General features: G+C 48.6%; 1 protein-coding gene across 3 annotated transcripts in view; it reads right to left on the reverse strand.

Annotated features, from left to right (window-relative positions):
- Window positions 1-22,714, reverse strand: part of RNF123 (ring finger protein 123) — a gene marked incomplete at both ends in the record, with an annotated part of 50,272 nt that overhangs the window by 18,335 nt on the left and 9,223 nt on the right. For 2 of the 3 annotated variants that reach the window (XM_080625691.1, XM_080625690.1), the window contains 20 exons: window positions 8,031-8,115; window positions 8,231-8,318; window positions 8,579-8,666; window positions 9,090-9,164; window positions 10,174-10,351; window positions 13,115-13,222; window positions 13,848-13,931; window positions 14,099-14,244; window positions 15,272-15,464; window positions 15,991-16,097; window positions 17,267-17,368; window positions 18,201-18,321; window positions 18,993-19,064; window positions 19,154-19,215; window positions 19,668-19,767; window positions 20,230-20,347; window positions 20,798-20,871; window positions 21,066-21,158; window positions 22,142-22,267; window positions 22,398-22,502. In XM_080625691.1, the coding sequence (XP_080481817.1) occupies window positions 8,031-8,115; window positions 8,231-8,318; window positions 8,579-8,666; window positions 9,090-9,164; window positions 10,174-10,351; window positions 13,115-13,222; window positions 13,848-13,931; window positions 14,099-14,244; window positions 15,272-15,464; window positions 15,991-16,097; window positions 17,267-17,368; window positions 18,201-18,321; window positions 18,993-19,064; window positions 19,154-19,215; window positions 19,668-19,767; window positions 20,230-20,347; window positions 20,798-20,871; window positions 21,066-21,158; window positions 22,142-22,267; window positions 22,398-22,502 (2,125 nt within the window). Of the gene's footprint in view, window positions 1-8,030; window positions 8,116-8,230; window positions 8,319-8,578; window positions 8,667-9,089; window positions 9,165-10,173; window positions 10,352-13,114; window positions 13,223-13,847; window positions 13,932-14,098; window positions 14,245-15,271; window positions 15,471-15,990; window positions 16,098-17,266; window positions 17,369-18,200; window positions 18,322-18,992; window positions 19,065-19,153; window positions 19,216-19,667; window positions 19,768-20,229; window positions 20,348-20,797; window positions 20,872-21,065; window positions 21,159-22,141; window positions 22,268-22,397; window positions 22,503-22,714 lie in introns of all 3 variants that reach the window. The other variant, XM_080625689.1, reaches the window with a different exon arrangement.

Raw genomic sequence — 22,714 nt, forward strand, 5'->3', positions numbered from 1 at the left:
AAAAGCATTCAACGCTATGCAGGAAGGATATGAGAGTTCAAACCACAGGCTAAAATTCAGGGCTTGGAGAAAGAAATTTGAACAGATTTACCAAATATAGGGAAAACCCCCAATCTCACTACTTTTCCCTCTACTAGAAGCTATTAGTAAGAGCATGTGGAAGCTCTGGCAGCACTGTGGTGCCCAGAGGCACAAGCCATGCTGTGTCTTTCGGGTGGCAGCTTCTTGAAAGGTCAGCCCAATGAAACACAGGGCGACGTCCACCACATCCCTAGAGACTGAGAAGCAAGGCATAATTACAGGCAGATTGCTAGCTGGGATTAGCCAAGCCAGAAGGGAATGGCAGGAGACCATCAGCTCAAACAGAAACAGGATAAATGATTCTGTAAATATCCACTAGCAAGTTGTTATGGAGGACACTGCTGATAGTGCATAATTACTTTAGGCAGGCCAGCACCCTGGCTTTGATCCTGCCTAAAAGCACATCTCTGGGAGGGATTCCATCACAACAAACATCTTTGATGTCCTAGTCCCACCCACAAGTACTTTCTCAGCCGTTGGCTGCACATGGCTCAGGGACTGCCCAAGATAGATGTCCTTTATATATATTTAGTGGTCCTCAGTCGATTTCTTGCCCAGCATCCCCTTAAACTGTGTAAGTCTTTAGCATTGAACATATCCTGGAGCAGTATTTCACAGAATCATAGAATAGTTAAGGTTGGAAAGGACCTTAAGATCATCTAGTTCCAGTACCCCTGCCATGGGCAGAGACACCTCACACTAAACCATGCCACCCAAGGCCTCATCCAACCTGGCCTTGAACACCGCCAAGGATGGAGTATTCACAACCTCCCTGGGCAACCCATTCCAGTGCCTCACCACCCTCACAGTAAAGAATTTCTTCCTTATATCCAATCTAAACTTCCCCTCTTTAAGTTTGAACCCATTACCCCTTGTCTTGTCACTACAGTCCCTGATGAATAGTCCATCCCCAGCATCCTTGTAGGCCCCCTTCAGATACTGGAAGGCTGCTATGAGGTCTCCATGCAGACTTCTCTTCTCCAGGCTGAACAGCCCCAACTTTCTCAGCCTGTCTTCATATGGGAGGTGCTCCAGCCCCTCATCATCCTCATGGCCTCCTCTGGACTTGTTCCAACAGTTCCATGTCCTTTTTATGTTGAGGACACCAGAACTGCACACAATACTCCAAGTGAGGTCTCATGAGAGCAGAGTAGAGGGGCAGGATCATCTCCTTCGACCTGCTGGTCACGCTCCTCTTGATGCAGCCCAGGATACGGTTGCTTTCTGGGCTGCAAGCGCACACTGAACCTGGCTCATGTTCATTTTCTCATCAACCAACACCCCCAAGTCCTTCTCCGCAGGGCGGCTCTGAATCTCTTCTTTGCCCAACCTGTAGCCGTGCCTGGGATTGCTCTGACCCAGGTGTAGGACCTTGCACTTGGCATGGTTAAACTTCATCAGGTTGGCATCAGTCCACCTCACAAGTATGTCAAGGTCCCTCTGGATGGCATCCCTTCCCTCCGGTGTATCAACCGAACCACACAGCTTGGTGTCATCGGCAAACTTGCTGAGGGCGCACTCAATCCCACTGTCCATGTCACTGACAAAGATGTTGAACAAGACTGGTCCCAACACCAATCCCTGCGGGACAACACTTGTTATCGGTCTCCAGCCGGACACTGAGCCATTGACCACAAGTCTTTGCGTGCGGCCATCCAGCCAGTTCTTTATCCACCGAGTGCTCCACCCATCAAATTGATGTCTCTCCAATTCAGAGACAAGGATGTCATGTGGGACAGTGTCGAAAGCTTTGCGCAAGTCCAGGTAGATGATGTCAACTGCTCTGCCCCTGTCCATCAGTTCTGTAGCCCCATCATAGAAGGCCACCAAAATGGTCAGGCAGGATTTCCCCTTAGTGAAGCCATGCTGGCTGTCACCAAGCACCTTGTTGTTTTTCATGTGCCTTAGCATGTCTTCCAGGAGAATCTGCTCCAAGATTTTGCCAGTCACAGAGGTGAGACTGACTGGTCTGTAATCCTCCGGGTCATCCATTTTCCCCTTCTTGAAAATGGGGGTTATATTTCCCTTTTTCCAGGCATCGTGAACTTCACCTTAACTGCCATGATTTTTCAAATATGATGGCCAGTGGCTTAGCAACTTCATTCGCCAGCTCCTTCAGGACCCGCGGATGGATTTCATCAGGTCCCATGGACTTGTGTATGTTTAGGTTTTTAAGATGATCTCGAACCAGATCCTCTCCACAGCCCAGTTGTGTGCAGTGGGATGAATTTGGATTTGAGCGTGGTTCCTACTCACTTTATTTGATATTTATCCTCTGCAACCATCTCCTGGCGGTAGAGACAGCAAGATGCTGCTCTCCAGTCAATTCCTGCAGCTAGCCATGATTCCAAGCCTTCACAATAGTCTTTTGAATGGGAACAGCCCCAGCCTGTTCAGTTTCTCATATAGAAACTATTCCCTTTGCCATCCTTCCCTGAGCCTTGCCAGTTCTCTCAGATTTTCTTTGAAGAGGTGGAACCAGAAGCTCACACAGCAGCCAAACCACAAGCATGTGGCAGATTTGCACGAAGGCATAATGCGGTTTTGGTTTTGTTCTGTTTTCCTTCCTCAGAATTGCTGTAGCGTGATTTGTTCCTTTGACTGGGCATCAAGCTGGTATTTTCCAAAAGACTGCAATAGGGTGACAGTTGAAGGACAATCCTCAGGAACTTGCAAGGCCCAAGTGGAGAAACCCAGGAGTGAACACTGGAACCAGCCTTGTTGTCTTCTCTGACAGTGATGGACGATGGTGTACAGCACACCCTTGCCAAATTTGCTGATGATACTAAACCAGCAGCTTTGTCCAATGTCCTAAGGGCACCTTGAGAAACTTGAGGACTGGGACAAAAAACTTGATCGTATTCAACATAAAGGAGAAAATTCTGGGGAAGAATGACCCCAAATCTCACTCCTAACTGGGAAATAAGGATCTGGACACCATTATGGAGGATACCAGCTTGAACAGGGAACAGATGAGAGCTTGCAGCCCACTGGTTTTTAATCACGTTTTCCTTTCACATTTACCACTCCACACCTGGTGATGCTAAATTCCTTCAGCATTTTCTCTCCCAGTCATTCAGAAGTGGAAGGTCCTTTTGGAAGGTTAAGTTTTTCATGTCTTCTTTTCCCCAGCTTCCCCTCAACATACAAAAAGTGCTTTTTACTAAAACTGCTGCCATATCAGATCCCTTCCAGCCTTCAAATACCAAAGCAGCTCTAAGCAAGGATCACCACTCCTCATGGATGAGCTCTGCAGGTTGGCCTGTTGGTCTGTCGCCAAAGCAACAATTCAAGTCAGGACAGATCTCAAAATGAATCACCCAGCCAAAGTCTACCTCATTAGAAGGCAGCTTTGGCTTTTTGAAGGATGCTTTAATGCTTGCAATAACTTGCTTTATCCTGATTATTAGCCAATGACTATTTCCTCATGGTCTTTTTCCAGTAAGTGGTATGACTTTGCTTCAAACCTCCAATTCTAGGTTCTTAAGTGCTTTCTCTGCTGCTGGTGAAGACTGTGCCCATCTATAAAAGCACTAAAAAATGGTGCCTGTTGTCAAACTTCTCCCCAGTTATGTAGGGTTTTTTAAGTTTTTAAGCTAACACCAGGAAACAGTGAACTTCTTTGGCTTTTGTTGCTCCAAAGAGGATTCTGAATTTAAAGATGCTGCTGTCAGTGCTACTTTTCAAAAGCAACATAAGAAACCAGCCCTGGAATACAGCAAGAGCAGCTTTATTCCTTGCATGAGTTCTCAGATGAGGTTCTCCATGGTGCAGTCACTAGTGGTATCTGGAAACCTAGTCCTGGTGCTGTGTTTATCTTCATTTGCAAGACGTTTGCCTTTGTTGAGGCATTTCCACCCACCTCCTTCAGGTCTCAGTTCCCATTGCCTTCCTGGGTAACGACACATCCCCTACATGTGCCATTTCAGACAGGGAGATCGTTTCATAGGGAGTCTGTGGATACTTACTGATGTGGTTACATTCTTGATCCTGACAATAGTATGTCATTAGTGTTTCTAAAACTTGAAGCTCCCTACTTGCTACTACGAAAGCAACTCAATCTTGGCTTAGCCTTCATTATGACAGATAAAGATCATTCATTGGAACAGATATCAGTGGTTTTCCAAGGCCAGAAATTATGACTTTAATACATTTAATGTGGGCAACAGCGTATGACCCCAGTGGTTATAGATATAACCGATGTTTCCACAATAGAAACTTCCCTGCAAAAATATAAGCAGAAGAGCCAGAGCAAAAAAGAAATCTAGGGGTGTGTGTGGAGGAATAGTGAATAAAAACACAAAGATCTTTAAGAAGATATGAGGCAGCCAGAAAGCTCCAGTGCTATAGCAAGCACTTGGGTTAAAAGGTTTATTGAGACCAGGATGAAACAAAGACATAAGTTAAAATGGAAAGCAGAAAGTGAACATAACCAAACATACCCAGTAGTTGATGAAAACAAGAAGAAAAGGGGTAATAGAAGGAGAAGACATAAAAGAAAAATCCATGACTAACCATGCTACATGCAAAATTTCTTCAACTACAGGGAAAAAAATCTAGCAGAATTAGTAAAAAAAAAAAAATCCCAGTAGTAATGGGAGAAAGTCTGATAGCAGCAGAGGCCCATTAATAGAGTTAAAAATTAATAAAGCAGACAAAGTGGAAGCCTTCAATAAGTGCTCCTGCTAGATAACTGTAAAGAAGCAGGGTCATGTACTTTCATCACACAAAGATGATCATGTACTTTATAATTTGCTAATGACCCAATAAGATTTATAATAGGGTTATTTGAGAGACTCCTTGGTCAGCAGCCCAAGGGGGGTCTCTGGACACACTGCAGCACTTACAGAAGAGCTGAGAGCATAAAGGAGGAAAGCCTCAAATGGCCACATTCAGAAGCAAAGCAGTTGCACACAATGCTAATCTAAGCTTTTGAAAGGATCCAGAGGTAGTTGTGCAATAGGTGCCACTCAGTGGCTGTGGCTGTTGGACTGATGAAACAGCAGTGAAAGGGGTAAGCTCAGGATGCATCAATTCATGTCAGTGGTAAACTGTGCCTGCTCAAAGATGTATTTAGAACACTGAAGGGAACGTTACAAGGTGAGGCAGAAGGAAAGCAAGAGGCATTGCGGTGTGAGGTCTCAATCAGGTTGAGTGCAAGGCATCAGGACACCCCAGCACACACCTGGGACTCACACATGCCTCCAAAGCAAAGCACTGGTAAGCAGGCTAACGCAGGTTTTGGCTCCTTGACTGGCGGATCATGGAAGCATTCCAGCCAGCATGACAGCATGACTCTGGGGCTGCTAAAACATGGGTAGGGCTCACAGAAAAGCAAACCCCCTTCCTGAATAAGACATAGAGGTTGCACTTTCTTTTCACTATTAGAAAGGACCAAGAAATGAGGTTACCCTGGAACACAAGCACTTTTGAAGAACAAAATGTTGTAATGCACACTTCAACTCCGCAGAGAAAGGCAGAGCAACAGCAGTGGAAGACAGAAGATGAGGTTAGGTACATTCCCATTAGGAAAAAGTGATTAATTTATTTCTGAGGATGAGGAACCACCATCAGAAGGGTTTGGAGAGTTCAACTGCCACTGTTTGAGGCCTTTGGTGTTGTCAGATCAAGATGGGTTTTCTTCCTGAAAGAACTCTTCAGCTTGGGCAATTTTCTGGGCTTGGAAAGGGACTGTGGGTATATTTTCTGGCCTGCATTGCACCACAGCTCAGCTCAGATGATCTCATGGTCCCATCCACCTACCCTTCACCGCTTGATGGATGTGTGGGCAGAAGGCCTGGGGCAGAGGAGCCCTGTGCTGCAACCTGGAGCTACCCTGCAGCTTGGTGAAAGTAAGACATGCTGGGCCTGGCACAGGGCCACTGCTGCTGATCGCTGTGTTCATGCCCAAACAGCACCCAGCCTTGCCTACAAGTCATGATGAAAGTAAACCAAGTTCCTACAGCAGAACTGCCCCTGCCTCTGAACAGAGCCCCCAGCTGCTGTCAGGAGCCAAACTGGAGGCAGAGCTCTGCCTGCATGAGAGCTGTTGTGCCAGCAGGATTAAGGAACAACTTGGGGAGGTAGCAAGAACACAGAAGCAGGAACACACACGGCCTTTCTGAGCCTTTCCCCCAACCTGGGCTAACCCAAGCAGCCATCTCGCTGCTCACCATCAGTGAGTATGGGCAAAAGGCAACATAGGACTGTTCACAGATATGGCAAGGCAGCACCAGCACACCCTCCCCACCCGCACAGGGTCCTCCACAGAAGCATTCTCAAAGCAGGATAAGGCTGGAGCACCAGAGAAGAGTGCCCAAGCTCCCTTCAGACTGGCCTGCAGAAGCAGCCCCAGACAAACAGGGATTTCTTTTTGCCCCATTGTCCCTGTCAATGCTCAATTTGCAATAAGGTGAAGACTGATGGGTGGGAAGGCAGGGAGGCTATATCCTCCTCCTTCCCTGGGTAGCATCACAAGGACACTTTTGAACCTTCTGTCCTTCTGTCCTTCTTCAATTAAATCAGCATTCATTATTGATTTGGTTGCACCTTAAAATAGCAATCCCAGGAGGAAGTCCCCAGTAGCCAACCCAGCCCTCTCCGGGATCAGACTGTGCAGAGCCACCCAGGGATGGATGGAGAGAGACTTCACAAGCTGAGGAAATTCTGTTTCTGCTCCAGAGCTCCCCAGGATAGGGGAGCTTGGTCGCTGCCCCACAGGACTGATGGCAGCCACTTAGAGACACGCTTGTGTGGTAGGAGGGTGAGGAGATAGTCAGCAGTGCTTCCCCATCATCCTCCAAGGATGAGAGGAATCCAAGACCGGCACAGCCTGCAGCAGGGCTCTGACCCCAGAGGTAACCCTGGTAAGAGCAAATCCACGATGTAGCCCTAGAGACTGCCATGTGGGCACCAGCTTGCAGGCATCTCCCAGGGACTTAACTGAGAAAAATGATCACAGTGTGAAGCCCTCTGCCTCCAAGAAGGGTCTCTAGACTGAAGAGGGGAAGGAAGGAGCTCTCTAAACCTACTTCACCAGACAAGAGATGGCCACACAACAAACTTACTCTGGAAACTAGCAACAGAGAGATCTCCTGAGCACCCATGGGCAGGAGAGAGAAAGAGAACAAGAATGCTGTTAAAACAGAGTTAAAACAGAGACTGGCAGCTCTCCCTGCTGGACAGAGCTTAGTGCGCACCTCCACATGCTGCCCGTCCATGTCGGGCTGCAGCACCCTCTACTCTCCAGACACAAGGTCTGGCACAAAGCCTTTTCCACAGCAGAGGGGCATCAGGAATGCATATGAACATGCCCAGACTGTGCAAGGGTGAAGCTGGGGACATATTCTTCAGCTCAAGAAAGGTACCTTCTCCTCTCCACATCTTTCTCAGCCACAACAGAGCTGAGGAACACCTCAGCTTGGTGACAGTACTGAGAACCAAACTGCAGTGCCAAAGATAGGACAGGCTCTGCCAGGCTCTAAGAGAGACGTCTGGTTAAACACTTCCTGCTTAAAAACTTGCCCAGTCCCCTGTTTCCTTGGGCACCCATTCCCACTCATGGGGTACCTACTGCCTGGCACACCTGTAAACATTTCCCCACAGCAGCTGTCGACATCGGAGAGCTTTCTCCCAGGCTTACATGTTGGGGAAAAGCTCTTGTAAGGGTGCAGCGCTGGACCTCTCTCCTCTCCCTCGAAGGGCAGAACCTCTCCTCAGGATGGATCTAACCCACCACCCAGCATGCAAAAAAGTCACCAGCCAGTGCAGAGAAGCTGGGGATGTCCAGGCTACAATGATCAGGCCTGGATATTTGATCAGGACACCTCTACTTCAGCAGCCACCTCACAAGCTGGCCTGGCCCATGGTAGGGACAGCTGCGAGGGAAGAGGCTGGTCCTACCTCACCACTCATCATAATCCCAAGTGCCCATCCTCTGTCCCACTCACTCTGCAGGCTGGGGAGGCTGGCATCCTCAGGCTTCGTTTTCAGCAGGTGTGGGAGCCGTGTGTATCTGTACCCAAAGCCACAGCCCTGATAAAAGAGATAAGAAAAGATCTTAGAGCCTGGAAAACAGTTGGGTTTCTCCTGCTACTGGGAAGTCAAATGCTCTCAGATGTTGGGAAGGGCAAGGACACAGGATGCTCACCCGCCACAGCCTGACAAGGATCCAGTTAGTCTGTGCCCAGGGTCGCTGCTCATAGGGAGCCAGGAGGTTCTTCATCATTGAGATCCGCCTGCCAGTGAAGGACTTAAGTCAGCTCAAAGGGTTTGGGGACAGGGGATTAAATAAGACACAAAATAAATAACCTATGGAGCTGAGGCAGAGCAAAGCCACTGGTATGAGAGTGACAGAAGGCTCTCAAATCAACTCCAGCACTCTGCTGCAGCTTCTGGACCCTCAGCAGTGCTTGGCAGCTCACCTGCTCCCCCACCCAGCCCTGCCACCACTCCAGCCCTGCCCCAGCTCCCCAGGAACAGGCAGGGCAGCACTTACTGCTCTTCTGGGATCCTCTCTACAGCACGCAGTGAGTGGGGGTAGCAGACGTAGCTGGCCAACGCTTGCATCAGGGAGTCCCGGATGTCTGAGGAGGAATGAGAACAGACTAGGCCAGGCACCCAAAGGACATGCAGCGTACCAGGGAGCACCTGAACACCAGAGGCTAGGAGGGACTGATCCTCACTTAGAGAGGCACACTGTTCCAGCTGATGTGGAGAGCATTCTAATACTCAGGCAGCCAAGGAATAACCCCAGACTGGACATCTTAAAATTAAAAACTAAAAAACTAAAAAGACTCTTAAAAGGGTATCCTAGGTCATGTATCTCATCCTGGAAGAAGCAGAACAGGTCAGACAAGGGCAGTGCCCAGCATCTCTCTGTACACTAAGACAAAAAGCCCTCAACAAAGTCAGCAGATAGATCCCAACAGCAGTTTGGTGAGTCTCTGGCTGTGGGATCAGTCAGACCTGCAACATTATCACTCCAAAGCACAGGATTGCAGCTTTACCTGTGCCCACAATCCTTGAGTCAGCAAAATGCTTGGCCAGGATGGCAGCAAGGCGCATCAGGGTCTCCTCATAGCCTGCAGAAAGAAAGAGGGAGCAGGGTTCACACCAACAGCCTGATGGGACAGCCCTGTGCCCCAGCATTCCTGTGGACACGGCACAGGCCATGGAATTCATTCCTGCTACAACTAACTCCAGCCTTGAGGTGTGTCTAGTTGTCAAAGCAGACAGCTGGGAAAACACATTTCCCAACAGAGCTTCTCACCTCAGTCTGCAGAGTCTGAAACATTTACTCAGAGAAAGGTAAAACCATGTAATTGAGTCAGACAGCAAGTGAGAGAGGACTAATGCAGAAGAGGCTGAGCCACACAAGTGACACCCTAGATCTATGCTGAAAAGCCCTGAAGAAATCTGCTAACACAATTCTGCTGCTCCCTGAACAGCAGGCACAGCTCCCATTTAATGGATCTGAACACTTTAGCTATGTCTTATTGGTAGGACAGAAGCTCTTCTTACCTTTGTGGGCTCTGGAAAGCACAGAACTATCTGCTAAGAGTTTAGTGGGATCACTGAGCCAGGAAAAGCACAGAAAGCACACAGAGCGAATCTACCTAAACAGACTCTGGCACCCACTGGGTGGTATCTTGATAGGAACATATCCAAATCCCAAGGGGATTCAAAAGCAGTCCCAGTTCTTGCACACAGGGCACTTCCCCTCCCACCCAGACACCCGCACATAGTGGCAAACATTGCTGGGGCAATCACATCTTCCAGCATCCCAGCCCATTCCTGGTACCTCCTTGGAAACAAAATCTTTAGCCGTCAATGATTTTCACACTGACAGCTTTGGGCAAGGCATGGGCTTCTGCCTGAACACAGCAAAGGCATGGCTCACCAGTGGGTATCTGCTCAAGGAACAGTACTCAGTGCCTGCCTCACAGTACACAGATAACATACTGATGCGGCACATCAACCAGGAAAGGACACAGAAGGGGTGATGCTCAACTACCACTACTTCACCATAAGGATGTGCCTTTCTTTACACTTTATCAGGCCAGAATTAGCAAAGACTCCTCATCCCCTTACCTGGAAGCTCCTCCATGCTGTTTACAGGACTAAAGTAGTTCTTCAGTGCACTGTAGCTGTTCATAGCCACACTGAGGTAGAACTCCGGCATGAAAGCGAAAAGTGAGCCTGTCCTGTCCCCATGCTCGATGGTGCGGATGCACACTCGCAGCAGCCAATATATATCCTGCATCTTTTCCTGGCCAGAAAACACACAACAACCCCCGTTCAGTTTTGTCCAGTTTCTCTTTGGAGAAACACAACAATCAGCACCACACTTAGACCTGAGAAACGTCTCCACAGCTGAGATGTTCCTCAGACCACTTTAAATTCATGAACCAGATCTATGACATTTGGTCTTTTCATAAAGCCACAGAAGCATCAGGTAGAAGGAACAGTCAGAGATCTCTACACCAACCTCAAGTTCAGAGCACAAACATCACCAGCGTGACATCAGACCAACCGTGTCTTCGTCCCACGGAGCCTTGACACCCTCCAAGAACTGCTCGTTGGCAGGGCATATCTGACCACACAGGCCTGATCACAAAAAAAGGCATGCTACTTTTTATTCCAAGGACACTGACTGAAGGAAGGCAGACACTAGCAAACCCAGCATGACTCTGCTGGAAAGAAGGCTGGTCCTTTGTCTGAATTAAATAGTAACAGGCTGAAAGTTCATGCCAGCTCAGATCTTTATAATAGGCAGCCACGGCCTTTCGGATTCTGTGCCAGCCATTCAACCACATTTACTGTCCTGACGAACATCGGCCTCTTGCTTCTCTAAGCAAAACTCAGAGGCTCCTAAATTAAACCCAAGAAAATTAAGGGCATCTACATAACTTTGAGCTACAAAAACCAACACCAACAAAGCCATAAAAAGAGGAAATACTATTTCATATCCTGCAATGCCAAGAAATATCATAAGCAATAGCAATTTGCATCAAAGTAGATGGAGGAAGGTAATACTTCTGATTTAAAAACAAATTAAAATGAGAGGTGTAGATAAGCATTTTCACTTCCTTAGTGGCTTTTCTTTTTAGTATGTCACTACCACCTTTGGGAGATTTACATGGGTTTGTTCTATAAATTAGACTGAACTAGTGCAAATCAACTAAATGTACTAAAAGACACCTTTATTTCAACACCGACACATATCTCAGCTCAATTGCTGCTTTCAGGATAAAAAACAGTTCTGCAGACAACATTAAGGTAAAGAAAGCTGCACTTGGTTTTATTAAGATTTGATAACCTTATAACATCATTTCAGGGACTACCAAGCTAGAAGAAAGCCTACACCAAGAGGAAACAAAGATGCGATTGCTCACGTGTGATGGATAAACAAAGGGTTGTAATAAAATAAGCTGAAATGGTCTTCCCACAGAGATGTTTTGAGGGCAGGATTGTTTACTTTAAGAGTGTTCTTAAGCTGTAGCACTCCCTTTCATCTACCCTTGAATCCCTCAGCTCAGAATAAACTACTGACTAATCGCCCTTAAGAAGCAGCAGCCTCCTCAGTGCTCTGACATCTCAGCACAGAGCAGGACTTCCCCTATAGACAGAGCCAGTCTCTTTCTTTCCATCACCATCAGCAGTGCCTGCAACACTCATACAAATGTGTCCCTCCACCGCACACAAGGCCCAGGGACGCAGGAGCCTGTTGGAAGGATGTCTCCGTTAGAGACAGCAGAGACCTGTGATGGCTGTGAGATAGAGCCCTGAAGGTACAGGCAGTATGGACAAACTCCTCTGAGCAGCCACGTTCCTCTCCAGAGCAAGCTCGCTCAGGGGCACATTTCACAGCCCAACCCATCTAGGGAACTGCCCTCCCTTTGGGCCATGCAGACCAGGACAGGAGCACAAGTGGAGAAGGGTATAGCCCTCACTCCCAAATGCTGCTGATTCACCCAGAAAGGTGACACCACACTTCTGATGGGAGGCACGCACCTGCATTTGATGATAACAGATCATGTAGAGCCATGAACAGTGTTTCTGCATGGGCATTGTGGTGATACCTGCAATATACACTGGTAATGCCCCTCTGCCTTTCAAGAACAGTCTGGGAAGAAAGGCCTATTTTCCAGCAAGCATGGGCTACGCTAATGGAGCTGGAGAGCTACTGCAGCACAGCACTGTGCCTTGCCATCCTGCTCTGGGAGTGAAGGAGGGGACAAGTAAAGAGCTCATGAGTCAGGATCAGCTGCTTCAGCTCTGCCAAATGTGCTCATATGAACTACCCATCCTGTTTACATCCTGGGACACATGCATGTTTCAGGGAACCCTGCTACCACAGCATGTTCAGGAAAACGTGTTTTCTTCCCCAGAACAAAAAAAGCTACAGAGATGGGGCAAGGCAGTATGCAAGGGAAGACAGGGAAATCAGCGGAGTGTAACAGCAAAACTGCTTATGAGAAAACACACTGGAGATTTTATCCTGGAAAATGGTGAGCGCAGGGTAAAAAAAGACAACCTGTGCAAACAGTCACTGCGCTACTAACTGCAGAATGCGCTCTCTCTATGTGGGAACCAAGTGAAGGAGAGAACACCTGAACAAAATCACTGAGGCTTGGATCCTTCAGATTTCAGGAGAAGAGATTCCCCTGTGACATACAGCATAGCTCAAGGAAATGGTTCAAAGTAGCCTCTATCCTCTAGACATACCCCAAGAACTGAATCTCCCTTTGACCTGCACTCTCATATGCTCCAAGGGAAAGCCTACAGCACCATGCACAGCTCAGAACAGACTGGGCTATGCCCTAACAAACACAATGGGACCAAGTCTGGGACAGGCGGGGCCCAGGCCTAGGAAGGAGCCTCTGATGCACAAGAAGGGAAAACCAGGCCCCAGAGATCACTGGTAATGCTCCAACACCAGGGAAAATGACACTGGTGACATGTGAGCCAAGCAGCACAGAAACAGAGGCACCTGGCTTGGTCTCGCCTGAGCTGCTCACATTACACTCACCTTTGAATAAATGGTGACATTTATCCAAGCAAGGCGTCGGCTTAGGTGATTGAGCTTCTCTGAGAAAACCTTTTGGCTCTTCAGCAGTTCCTCATGGATGTCTCTCCTCTGAAAAGAGTGCAGAGATGTGAGGGCAGATGCCACTGCCATTTATAGCATCCTTTTTTCAGAGCTGGACAAACAATGCAAAAGCAAATACCACCCTGGGGCTAGCTAAGGAGCATTGGCAGGAGGTAAAGTGATCAGCAGTCCTTCTATGTAGAGAGTGGGAGTCAGTGCTATAAAGAGCACTTATCAGTCTCAGCAGTAGCCTACAAGGCCTGATGCAGATGATGGTCTGGGGTGGGCAGCAGCCTTAGAGTCACCTACTGTCAGATACTTTTTTAATATCATCAGATACACTGTCTCCTGCAGCTGGAATAGAACGGCACTGGAGAGTTCCCACCCCAGGAAACCATTTCCAAGGAATCTATCTGCAGCACATGGAAGTTTGCAAGCTGCCATGGCTTGTCTGGGAGAAGCCGAAGTGGTTGCTTCAGTCTCTCTGTTCCTTGAGCCTGTGGTACAATGGGTTGGCACAGTACGAAATGCAGCTGCCAGACCCAGGCATAGGTTACTACCCCATTCAAGACATTGGCTGCTCCAAGGCTAGAAATCACCCACTGTGCTTCATCCTTTTTGCTAGATACTGAGGCTTACTAGGGAAGGAAGCTGGGAATCCAGAGACACTTACCCTCTTCGGGCAGCGGCTGATTTTTTCCTCTGTGTCTTTCAGTGCCATGGCATATTCATTCACATCATCTGACACACCAACCATCTGAAAAACAGCAGATTCGAACTGCAAATGAGGGCATTTTGTCCTAGACATGTAAGCACGCAGCCAGATCCCCCATGGAAGGTGAGAAAAAAAGGGCACACACAGTCACCAAATAAGCAGGAAACAGTGTAGAAGCATGGATGCTGGGGGACTGGATTCCTGCTTACCTTCCCAAGCTGCTGGTGGACACTGAGGTTGTACATCATGATTACCCCATCCAGGACTTCCAGGAGAGAGTTCTCTGTGATGGGTTGATCTGGCTCCTCTGGGGGTTTGCCCAGTAAGAGACCCTCGTTTCCATGGCTGCCTTCAACTGCAATGCATCCCCCAGACAGAATAGAGATTCTCAGCAAGGCATTCTGGCACCTCAGCTTCTCCCTGCACCCCTCTGAAGCCAAAGCTCTGCTGTGTCTTTCTAACACAGTGCCCCTTCCCAGCCCATGTGGTTCACTAGATACACTAACATATCATTCCCATCTCACTGCATGCATCAGATTGACCTGCCGGATCTGTTCAAACAGACCCAGGTCATGCATGCCATACAATCATAGAATGGTGTGGGCTGGAAAGGACCCTAAGATCATTTAGTTCCAACCCCCCTGCCATGGGCAGGGACACCACAAACTGAACCACGTCACGTCAGACTCCGTCCAATCTGGCCTTGAACGCTGCCAGGGATGGAGCATTTATCACTTCTTTAGGCAACCTGTTCCAGTGCCTCAGCACCCTCATAGTAAAGAACTTCTTCCTTATATCTAACCTGAACTTCCCCTGTTTAAGTTTGAACCTGGTACCCCTTGTCCTGTCACTACAGTCCTTGATGAAGAGTCCCTCTCCAGCATCCTCGTAGGCCCCCTTCAGATATTGGAAGGCTGCTATGAGGTCTCCACACAGCCTTCTATTCTCCAGGCTGAACAGCCCCAACTTTCTCAGCCTATCTTCATATGGAGGTGCTCCAGCCCCTGATATCCTCGTGGCCCTCCTCTGGACTTGTTCCAACAGTTCCATGTCCTTCTTAGTTGACAATGGTGTTGCTACTGCACACATCATCATCCAGCTTATCTGTGTTCAGAGCAAGTGTGTCTACAGCTCCTTCTGGATTACGTCTCTGCAAAGTCTCGCTGCACTTGCAGGAACAAGGCAGCATTTCCTAACATGCAGAAGGTGACAGCATCCCCAGTGTCATGTGCAGGATGACAAATTAGTTAACTATGGACTTGTGGGTGTCAGCAAAGCTGGAAGTAAATAGATTGCATTCCTCTTGAGAATACTGGGAGCTGGAAGATGCCATTCTTCCAAGGATCACCTGGGCCACACTAGCATGCAGCAGAGGTACTCACTGTCCTCCTCTGTCCGCTGCTCCACACTTAGTGTGCGCACTTTAATCTTTTCCAGAGCTCCAAGAGGCCGCCGCGGGTTCATCAGGCTGATGGCTGCTGTGCTGAGGAAGCGGTTGGCACGGCCCAAAGTGGGGGAGCTGAGCCAGCCAGGTCTGGCAAGAGCTCCTCCAATGGCCAGGGCAGCAGAGGGACGCTGGGACTGAAATTAAAGAAGGAACAGTTCTAGCTGTTTGGCTGCCCACTATTCCTCCCTTATCCCTGCGAAGATGTTGGTAAAGATGAACAGTGGTCACTGGAAGGTGAGCAGGTACCTTCCCTATGAAGTCTAGGCCCAAAGTGCCAGCTTAGCAAATGGATACGCCTTCCCCTAAGGGCACATGCCAAGTACAAGCAGCAGCTCTGCAACAAAGAAGCTGCTCTGTCTGCAGTTGCCTTGCACCCTTTCAAATGCAAGCACCAAGACCTGCAATGGAGAGGAAGGAGTAGTGAGAGAGCAGAGCAAAGAAAATTCCACTGCTCAAACTTGGTGCATCCAGGACTTCGCTGATCTCCAGCAACCCTCATGCAAGTGAAGCTATTTATCTGGTTGTCCATGGACTGTTAAGAGTCCTGCCCCAGACTCTGCTTTCCTCTAAGGCAAAGCTTTTCTAGGCAGAGGCTGAGCTTGCTGTGCTAGCACCAGAGTCCCCACAGGTGAATTACAGTAAATCCTGGCTCACTTGTGCTGCTGATGTTGCTGATTCCTCATCTTCATCGAGATCATCCATAGTCACTGCCTGCAGCTCCGCAGGGTCAATCAGCACATTGGCTTTTGCAGCCAGGTCATCTGCATAGAGCACACCAAAGCAGCTGTAAACACAGGAATCATTCTTTGCTTCCCATGAGACAGTCCTAGGATCATCCTCTTTCCTGCTTCTTGGCAGTAGAGGAGGATGCTGTACCAGAACAAGCTCACCTTCCCCCCAGCTTCCTTATGTGGAATAGGTCTGCCCTTGCTAACACAGCAGAGGCCAAGCAGCAACGGGTGCTGCTCACCCAGGACCCATTTCTGTTCCTGGTCCTACCAGCAACAAACAGAATAACTGAGGAACCAGAGGACAACCACCAGGACCAAAACGAACTAGCAAAGGAAAGGAAACTCAGGGACTGAGACCATTTTTAAGCACCCAGTTCTTCAATGCTCTCCCATGATATGTCCCCAAGTCACTAGGACTGTGACTCAGACCAGAAACCATTCTCAGCTCAGAGGAAGGCTGTGCTGATGGCTATGCTGCACAAAGCCTGAACAATGTGTCCTCTAATCTATAGCCTTGTCTTTAAAGCTGGCCAGGAAGACCTTGGTTAGAGAGCAAAGGAGATGACATGGTTCTCAAGTTAAGTAATCTAATTTTGAACAGCCAGGGAGCAACTTGAGACAGTGAAAATTTTCTGAATCTTGCAAACACACTGGGAAAGGAGAAAGGAGATCTGAGCTAAAGGCAAGTGCCGCAAGAGCCAAAAACCAGAGACAAACCAAGTCCAATGGAATGGCAAGGGGTTTCTAACCTTCCAAAAGGTGTATCTATCCTGTGAGTAGCATGCTGCATACAACCACACAGCTGCAGTATATACACAGGGCTGCTCTTGCTTGCCCTGAGTGGTACAGCAAGTAAATCCTGGACATCCTTCACACCCAGCAAAGCCAGGCAGGCAGACAGCTCTTTGACAGCTCCTAGCCCTTGGCTATGGTGCAGCAAGAGTACTGCCAGATGACTCCACCCCACCAGCCACATGCCCCATTCAGGGATATAAACAGTAAGCTGTTAACTTAAAGGACACTCAACCCAAGAGAGATGGTGTCTTCTTCAGTGTAACTTGCATCTCATGCAAATTGAAGTCTCCTTTCCTTAAATTTAATCACAATTCACTATCCGCAGCTCCCTCCCTCCCTGGGATGTCTCTTGAATGAACTCCAGCCAGGACCTGGATGCAGCTATTGGAAATAAGACCATTTACCTTTCAGAGTCTTCTTAAGATGAGACAGGAGACCTCCAAGTCGCTGAAGGTCAAAATAATCCACCTTGCCATTATAGAATAGTTGAGGAGGGACATATGCCTCTAAAGCAGAGAAGATTTGATTTTTCCATGAGTCACATACTCAGGATCCACACAGACATGTAAGTCCTCCTGTGACACACCCCAGGGCCCAGCCTGGACTGATACTCAGTGACAACTTCTGTTGTCATAAAGCACAAGCCACTAAGGCAGAGGTGATTTCCACAGTGAAGCAAGCATTAGATCCACACAGAAACAGAAGTAACCCATGGCCATTGACAACAAACCTCCCAGCACTTCCTTCCTCCCAGCAACAGTCACTGGAGGAAACTGGATCATCAGAAACCCTGCCAGCTCTCCATCTGGCTACTCTAGCTCTGTCACTTAGTCCCACAGGAGTCATTAAGGCACTTACTGACTCTCGAGAAAAGGCCAGCCTAAAGAAAGAAAAGGGAGTGCCAAGCAGATCAGGGCAGGACAGGCAAGGCAGGGTTTGAGAGTGGGAAAGCAACTAGCACTGATTTGGTTTCCCCTTAATCTCACTGTCTGGGAATCACAAAACCGGACAAATATCTTCTCCTAAACTTTGACTATGGGATTACTGAGCTGCCCTTCTATAGACCCATAATCAATACTGGACTCCGCTCCAGAGCGGACAAGGAGAAACAGCAAACAGTACAGGTACCCCTTTGCAAGCCTCAGGTCTGGATGTTTACTGGAATAGGTCTGCACACAGGAATTTCCCAGGGTGACCGGGAACTATGGAAACAGGGTGACAGAAGGCTCAGGAACCCATGAGAAACAGAATATTTCCAGCATCTTGGAGAGCACTGCCAAGAGGTAAGCCTTGTCCTAACCACAGAAATGCCTTCAAAGCTTCTCCTCCAGGCCTTACCTTCACTGCTCACTGTGGCTGGGCTTTTCGCCTTGTGGCCATCCCAGAAGAAGCGCAGGGCAGCAATAAGGCGGTGCAGGAAGCACACCATGTACTCTGGCGGGCACAACACAGTCAAGTTCTAGGGCACGAATGAGAGTTCAGCCATCAGGACAGGTGTGAAAGTTCATCTTAGTCCCAGTGGACACATGCTACAGGCAGAAACTGGTGTTTTCAGCCTTGCTAGCATCTCTAGCATCCAGCACTGGTAGAGAGGCCAGCCCTAATGGTAGGCAGCAGTTTCCACCTCTAGAAAGTCCTGCTCACTGAAACAACAAGCTGATCTGACACAGGAGGATGGATACAATGTGCTCTCCAATGAAATACAGGGCTGATCATGAACACAGAGATGCAGGTAAAGAAAAGGTTTCCTGCAACAGCAGATGTCTACCCAAACCTGCAGCCCAAAAAACTGCTCCAGGGCCAGAACAGTCCTTACCCAGGCAGTGAAGAGGATGCCAAAGCCAGCAGGCCACAGAGCACTCCACAGCCGTGCTCCCTGAGAGGTTTCAGGAGGTCATTCAGATCCCACCTAAGGCTTTGCCCAAGGACGACCTTCCTACAGATGACTGCATAGGACTTCGATAAGTTGCCTGGCTTCTAGCCTTAGACCTTCTCCCCTCTTCCTGCCATATCTAGACGTCAGTTATCGATCGCTGGAAGCAGCCTGGTCAAGAGGGCTGAGCTCCCAGTATGAAGGTGCCAGAGAGCTTTCAAGGTGAGGCTTGAAGGAAGGCTGACCTTCTGACTTACCCCTCTATTGCTAGCGTTTTCCTGAAGAAACTTGCGGAATTTGTTTAGGAAGATGTATCTGGAGGCTTCCCCCTGGCAGGAGGAAAAGCAGGTGGTAAATCTACACCTTAAAAGTCCTGTGATGTGGGGATACTGCAGCGAAAGATTCACAGAGCACTTACCCCTCCTCTGTCCTTGTTGTTCAGCAGCAACTTCAGAATCTGAACCTGGAGACCTTCCACCACTAAAATGGAGACAACATCTGCCATCAGAAAACAAGCACTGGAGAGTAACTACCCATACTAACCCCAACTGCAGCACCCTGTCCCCAGGAGAAAGGCCACCTCATCTGCAGAGGGGCCCAGGAAGAACCGGTGCCAGCAGAAAGCTCATCGCATCACTGAGAATTTTCTCTCCCACCACCCAGCAATAAATCCATCCACATAAACAATACCCTTGAAGATGAGTTTGGCCCCATGTTGGGATGCTGCAGGTCTGTGCACCTGGGTTCCAGCACTCATAACCCTCTACCGGATAATGCCATGGCTAGCCCCCACCTCTGCAGCACAGCCCATCCTGGCAGGAACACAGCTGGACTTCACGTTGTGAGGGGAATTTGGGAACAGCTAAAGGGTTGGTCCCTTTGACTGAACAAAAGGCTTGGGATCTTGACAATTTCCCTTCTTCCTCACAGACCTTCAATGCGTTTCTTTAGCCGCTGGCAACCTCTTTCATATGCCCGCCGCCTCAGCCTCTCCTCAGCACTTTCCTCCTTCACCTCCTTATTCTCCTTGCCCTGGTTGGGGGACAGACACTGATTACTAAGAGAACTCTTCACAGGGAAAACATCTTGCCAAATGCAGAGCAGTAACTCCCTGAAACAACGTGCCAGTGCGTGACTGGCAGCACATCTAAACAAGCCTTCCCTGGCCTTGCAATGAGTAAGGGCAGGAGATCTTTTGAGGATACCTATGTCAACCTGGAATTCCTTAGATGCTGTGAGGTTTCCTTCCAGATCTGTTGCCATAGAAAATGCCCCCCTTCCCTGTCCTAAGCAACACACTCCAAACATCTCCTCTAAGGTGACACTAAAGATGACAGCGCAACGGACAGGCTACAGCACTCACACAACTCTGAAGGATGCACCAGTACTAACGCAGCTGGAAACATCGGCCAACCAATTTTCTCAGCTAGAAAATGATGGGACAGCAGGCCACAGAATTTCTTCAGTCTGCTTAGTGGGTGTGCCCTTACTCACCTCCTTGGTGAAGCGGTTTGGCCACCATGTGGTTGGAATGAGCTCCTGCAAACCAGCCTCCTCCACACGCAGTGGGCTCTTAATGTAGAAGAATACAACAGAACGGAGCACATCAAAGCTGCAGCCAAGTTAAAGCAAGCACAGAAGCTATGTCAGGACAACATACAGGGTTTGTTTCCAGAGCTGTAGTGAGAGATTCCTTGCCAAACAACCACTCAAAGCTCTACCAGATCAAGAGCCCCCTTCTCCTGGGAGAAGCCCCAGGCAGTTATCACAGCAGCTGGACTGCTCTGAAAGCGTTGTTGCTCTAGCGACACTAGAGGCGTCAGTCAGGTAGAAATGAAGCTCTCCGTGTGACTAGGATGTGAACTATATGACACTGCTCCACCCCCTCAAAGCAGGACCTTGCAGAGAATGGTGTCAGACTGACAGAGGAAACCTGAGCAATTAAAAATGACTTCTCAAAGATAGGGTGGCTTCTGCCTCCCAAGACCTTCAAATCCTTGAAGCCTCCTTGCCTGCATTATTGAGGGCAGGGAGAACTGAGACTAGGAGGCACAAAGGATACAGAACATTGCTGAGTAAGTATTTTCTGGATTTCTCATGCTTCAAGACTGCTATGGTGAGCCGGAGGTAGTGAATCTAAGGAAACAGAAAAAGCAAAAGTGACTCCATCTGCAGAAGAGGCTATGACTCTCCAACAGATCCAATGTGACAGAACTGCCATCTCTAGATCAAACAACTGCAAAAGCCAAACCATCATGTACCTTTGGACAAGGGGACATAACAGATGCTGCCTAGTCACAGATTCTTGGGGATTCAGAAGTGCAACTCACTTGTAATCCCAGATCTGGGATGATGGGGGAGAACCTGTAAGCCCGCAGCAGGGACATCAGTAGCTGCTTGAGGCACTCGTGCACTTCATACTCCTGAGAAAATAAAAAACACATTAAACAGCAGCAGCATCGAGTAGGGAACAGCTGCAGTTCCCAGAGCATGACCTTGGAGGGAAGCATTCACTCCGTATCTGAAAAAGCAGGCGCTCTGCACCCACGGTGGCTGTCCATCTGACTCCATAGGAGAGTCCAAGCAGAAGTTGGTGCCATCGCTTTGCAACAGGAAAACATGCGCTAGTAAAACAAACCCAAAAATCACCTAAAAAACCCCCGAAGCCTCAGGTCCTCTTTGGCTGGGCAGTTACCCATCTTCATATCCCCTGAGCCTATCAAACATACCATCTTTGAGAACAAACTCAGAAAGGAGAGAAGTAAATGTGATGATGAAATTGTCTTTTTGAGTCCAACTCATAGCCAAGCAGCAGTGGTCCAGTGCTGTTAATTGTCCATCTGTTAATTGTTCCCCCAAAGGACAGACATGCTGTCTCCAAGCAGATTTCTGGCAGTGACTGGCTCTGTGTAACTACCCCAGCCCTCCAGCAGCAGCAGCTTTCAAGTGGCTAGTAAAGGCTGCCCCGAACAAGTGTCCCTGCAATGAGTGACCACATCCAGCTTGCACACAAAGGGCCATGGGAAATTGGAGTTTTTTTCCCAGTGGTGCTGGAGGTGGTGACAGTGCAGTGCCCGTTTCCACCCCAGTCCTGCACACTGTGATCTATCTCCTGGGGCACATGGTGGAATTTAGGACCTCCACAGTCACGTAAGGATCAAAACCACTCAAGAAACCAACTCATTTCTTACTGATAAATTTGAAGTTCTCAGAAGCAGGAAGTTATTCAACATACCCAGTTCCTTTGGCAGTAGGAGAAGCTTAGAAATGCCTTGTAAGCTCTTTGCTAGTATCACCACTACCATTCAGTATTGAGCCATTCACTACTGAACCCTGTCCTCAGCACAGCCCCCTCCCAGGGTTTCCTTGTGATCCCTGGGGAGCAACCAGCACCCTAGCAACTCACCTCCATAAGAAGCCACATGAGATCCAGCAGCTGCTGAATAAGGGGATGGGCCTCCACTGCTCCTCCTCGCTCAAGGATGCTCAACAGGAAGGTCATGAGAACATCTTCCACCAGATACACCTTGCACTAAGAGAGAGAGCCATGTTAACAGTACTCCAGGGCACAGTCACCTCCCAGAAAAAGCTGAGGTTTATCTCCCCTTGCAAGCACAGTAACACGCATCTACAGAAGCTTTTAACAGATGGATAAAACTCACCAGAAGAGGGGAGAAATAATTGAATATGTGGGCTAATGTAATCAACACTGTGGGTTCTCCTTGCAGCTGCCACATGGACATGTCCTTCTCCACCAGCTTCCCCTCCTGCAATGACAAACGCAGAAAAACACACAGCTTGGATCCAGCCCAATCCACCCAGACACCAGTGACTGAATGAACTGGAGGGCTAGGGCAGCCACTGTTTTTACAGGCTGACTGCAGTAAAAACCTTGAACATGGGAATTCAGGACGGCAAAGCAGCCAGGCTCATGCCTCTGGAGAGCTGTTGTGCATTAGAGATGTCAGTTTCTATTTGC

This window comes from Psittacula echo, assembly GCF_963264785.1.
Source record: "Psittacula echo genome assembly, chromosome: 9".
In the NCBI taxonomy this organism is placed as follows: domain Eukaryota; kingdom Metazoa; phylum Chordata; class Aves; order Psittaciformes; family Psittacidae; genus Psittacula; species Psittacula echo.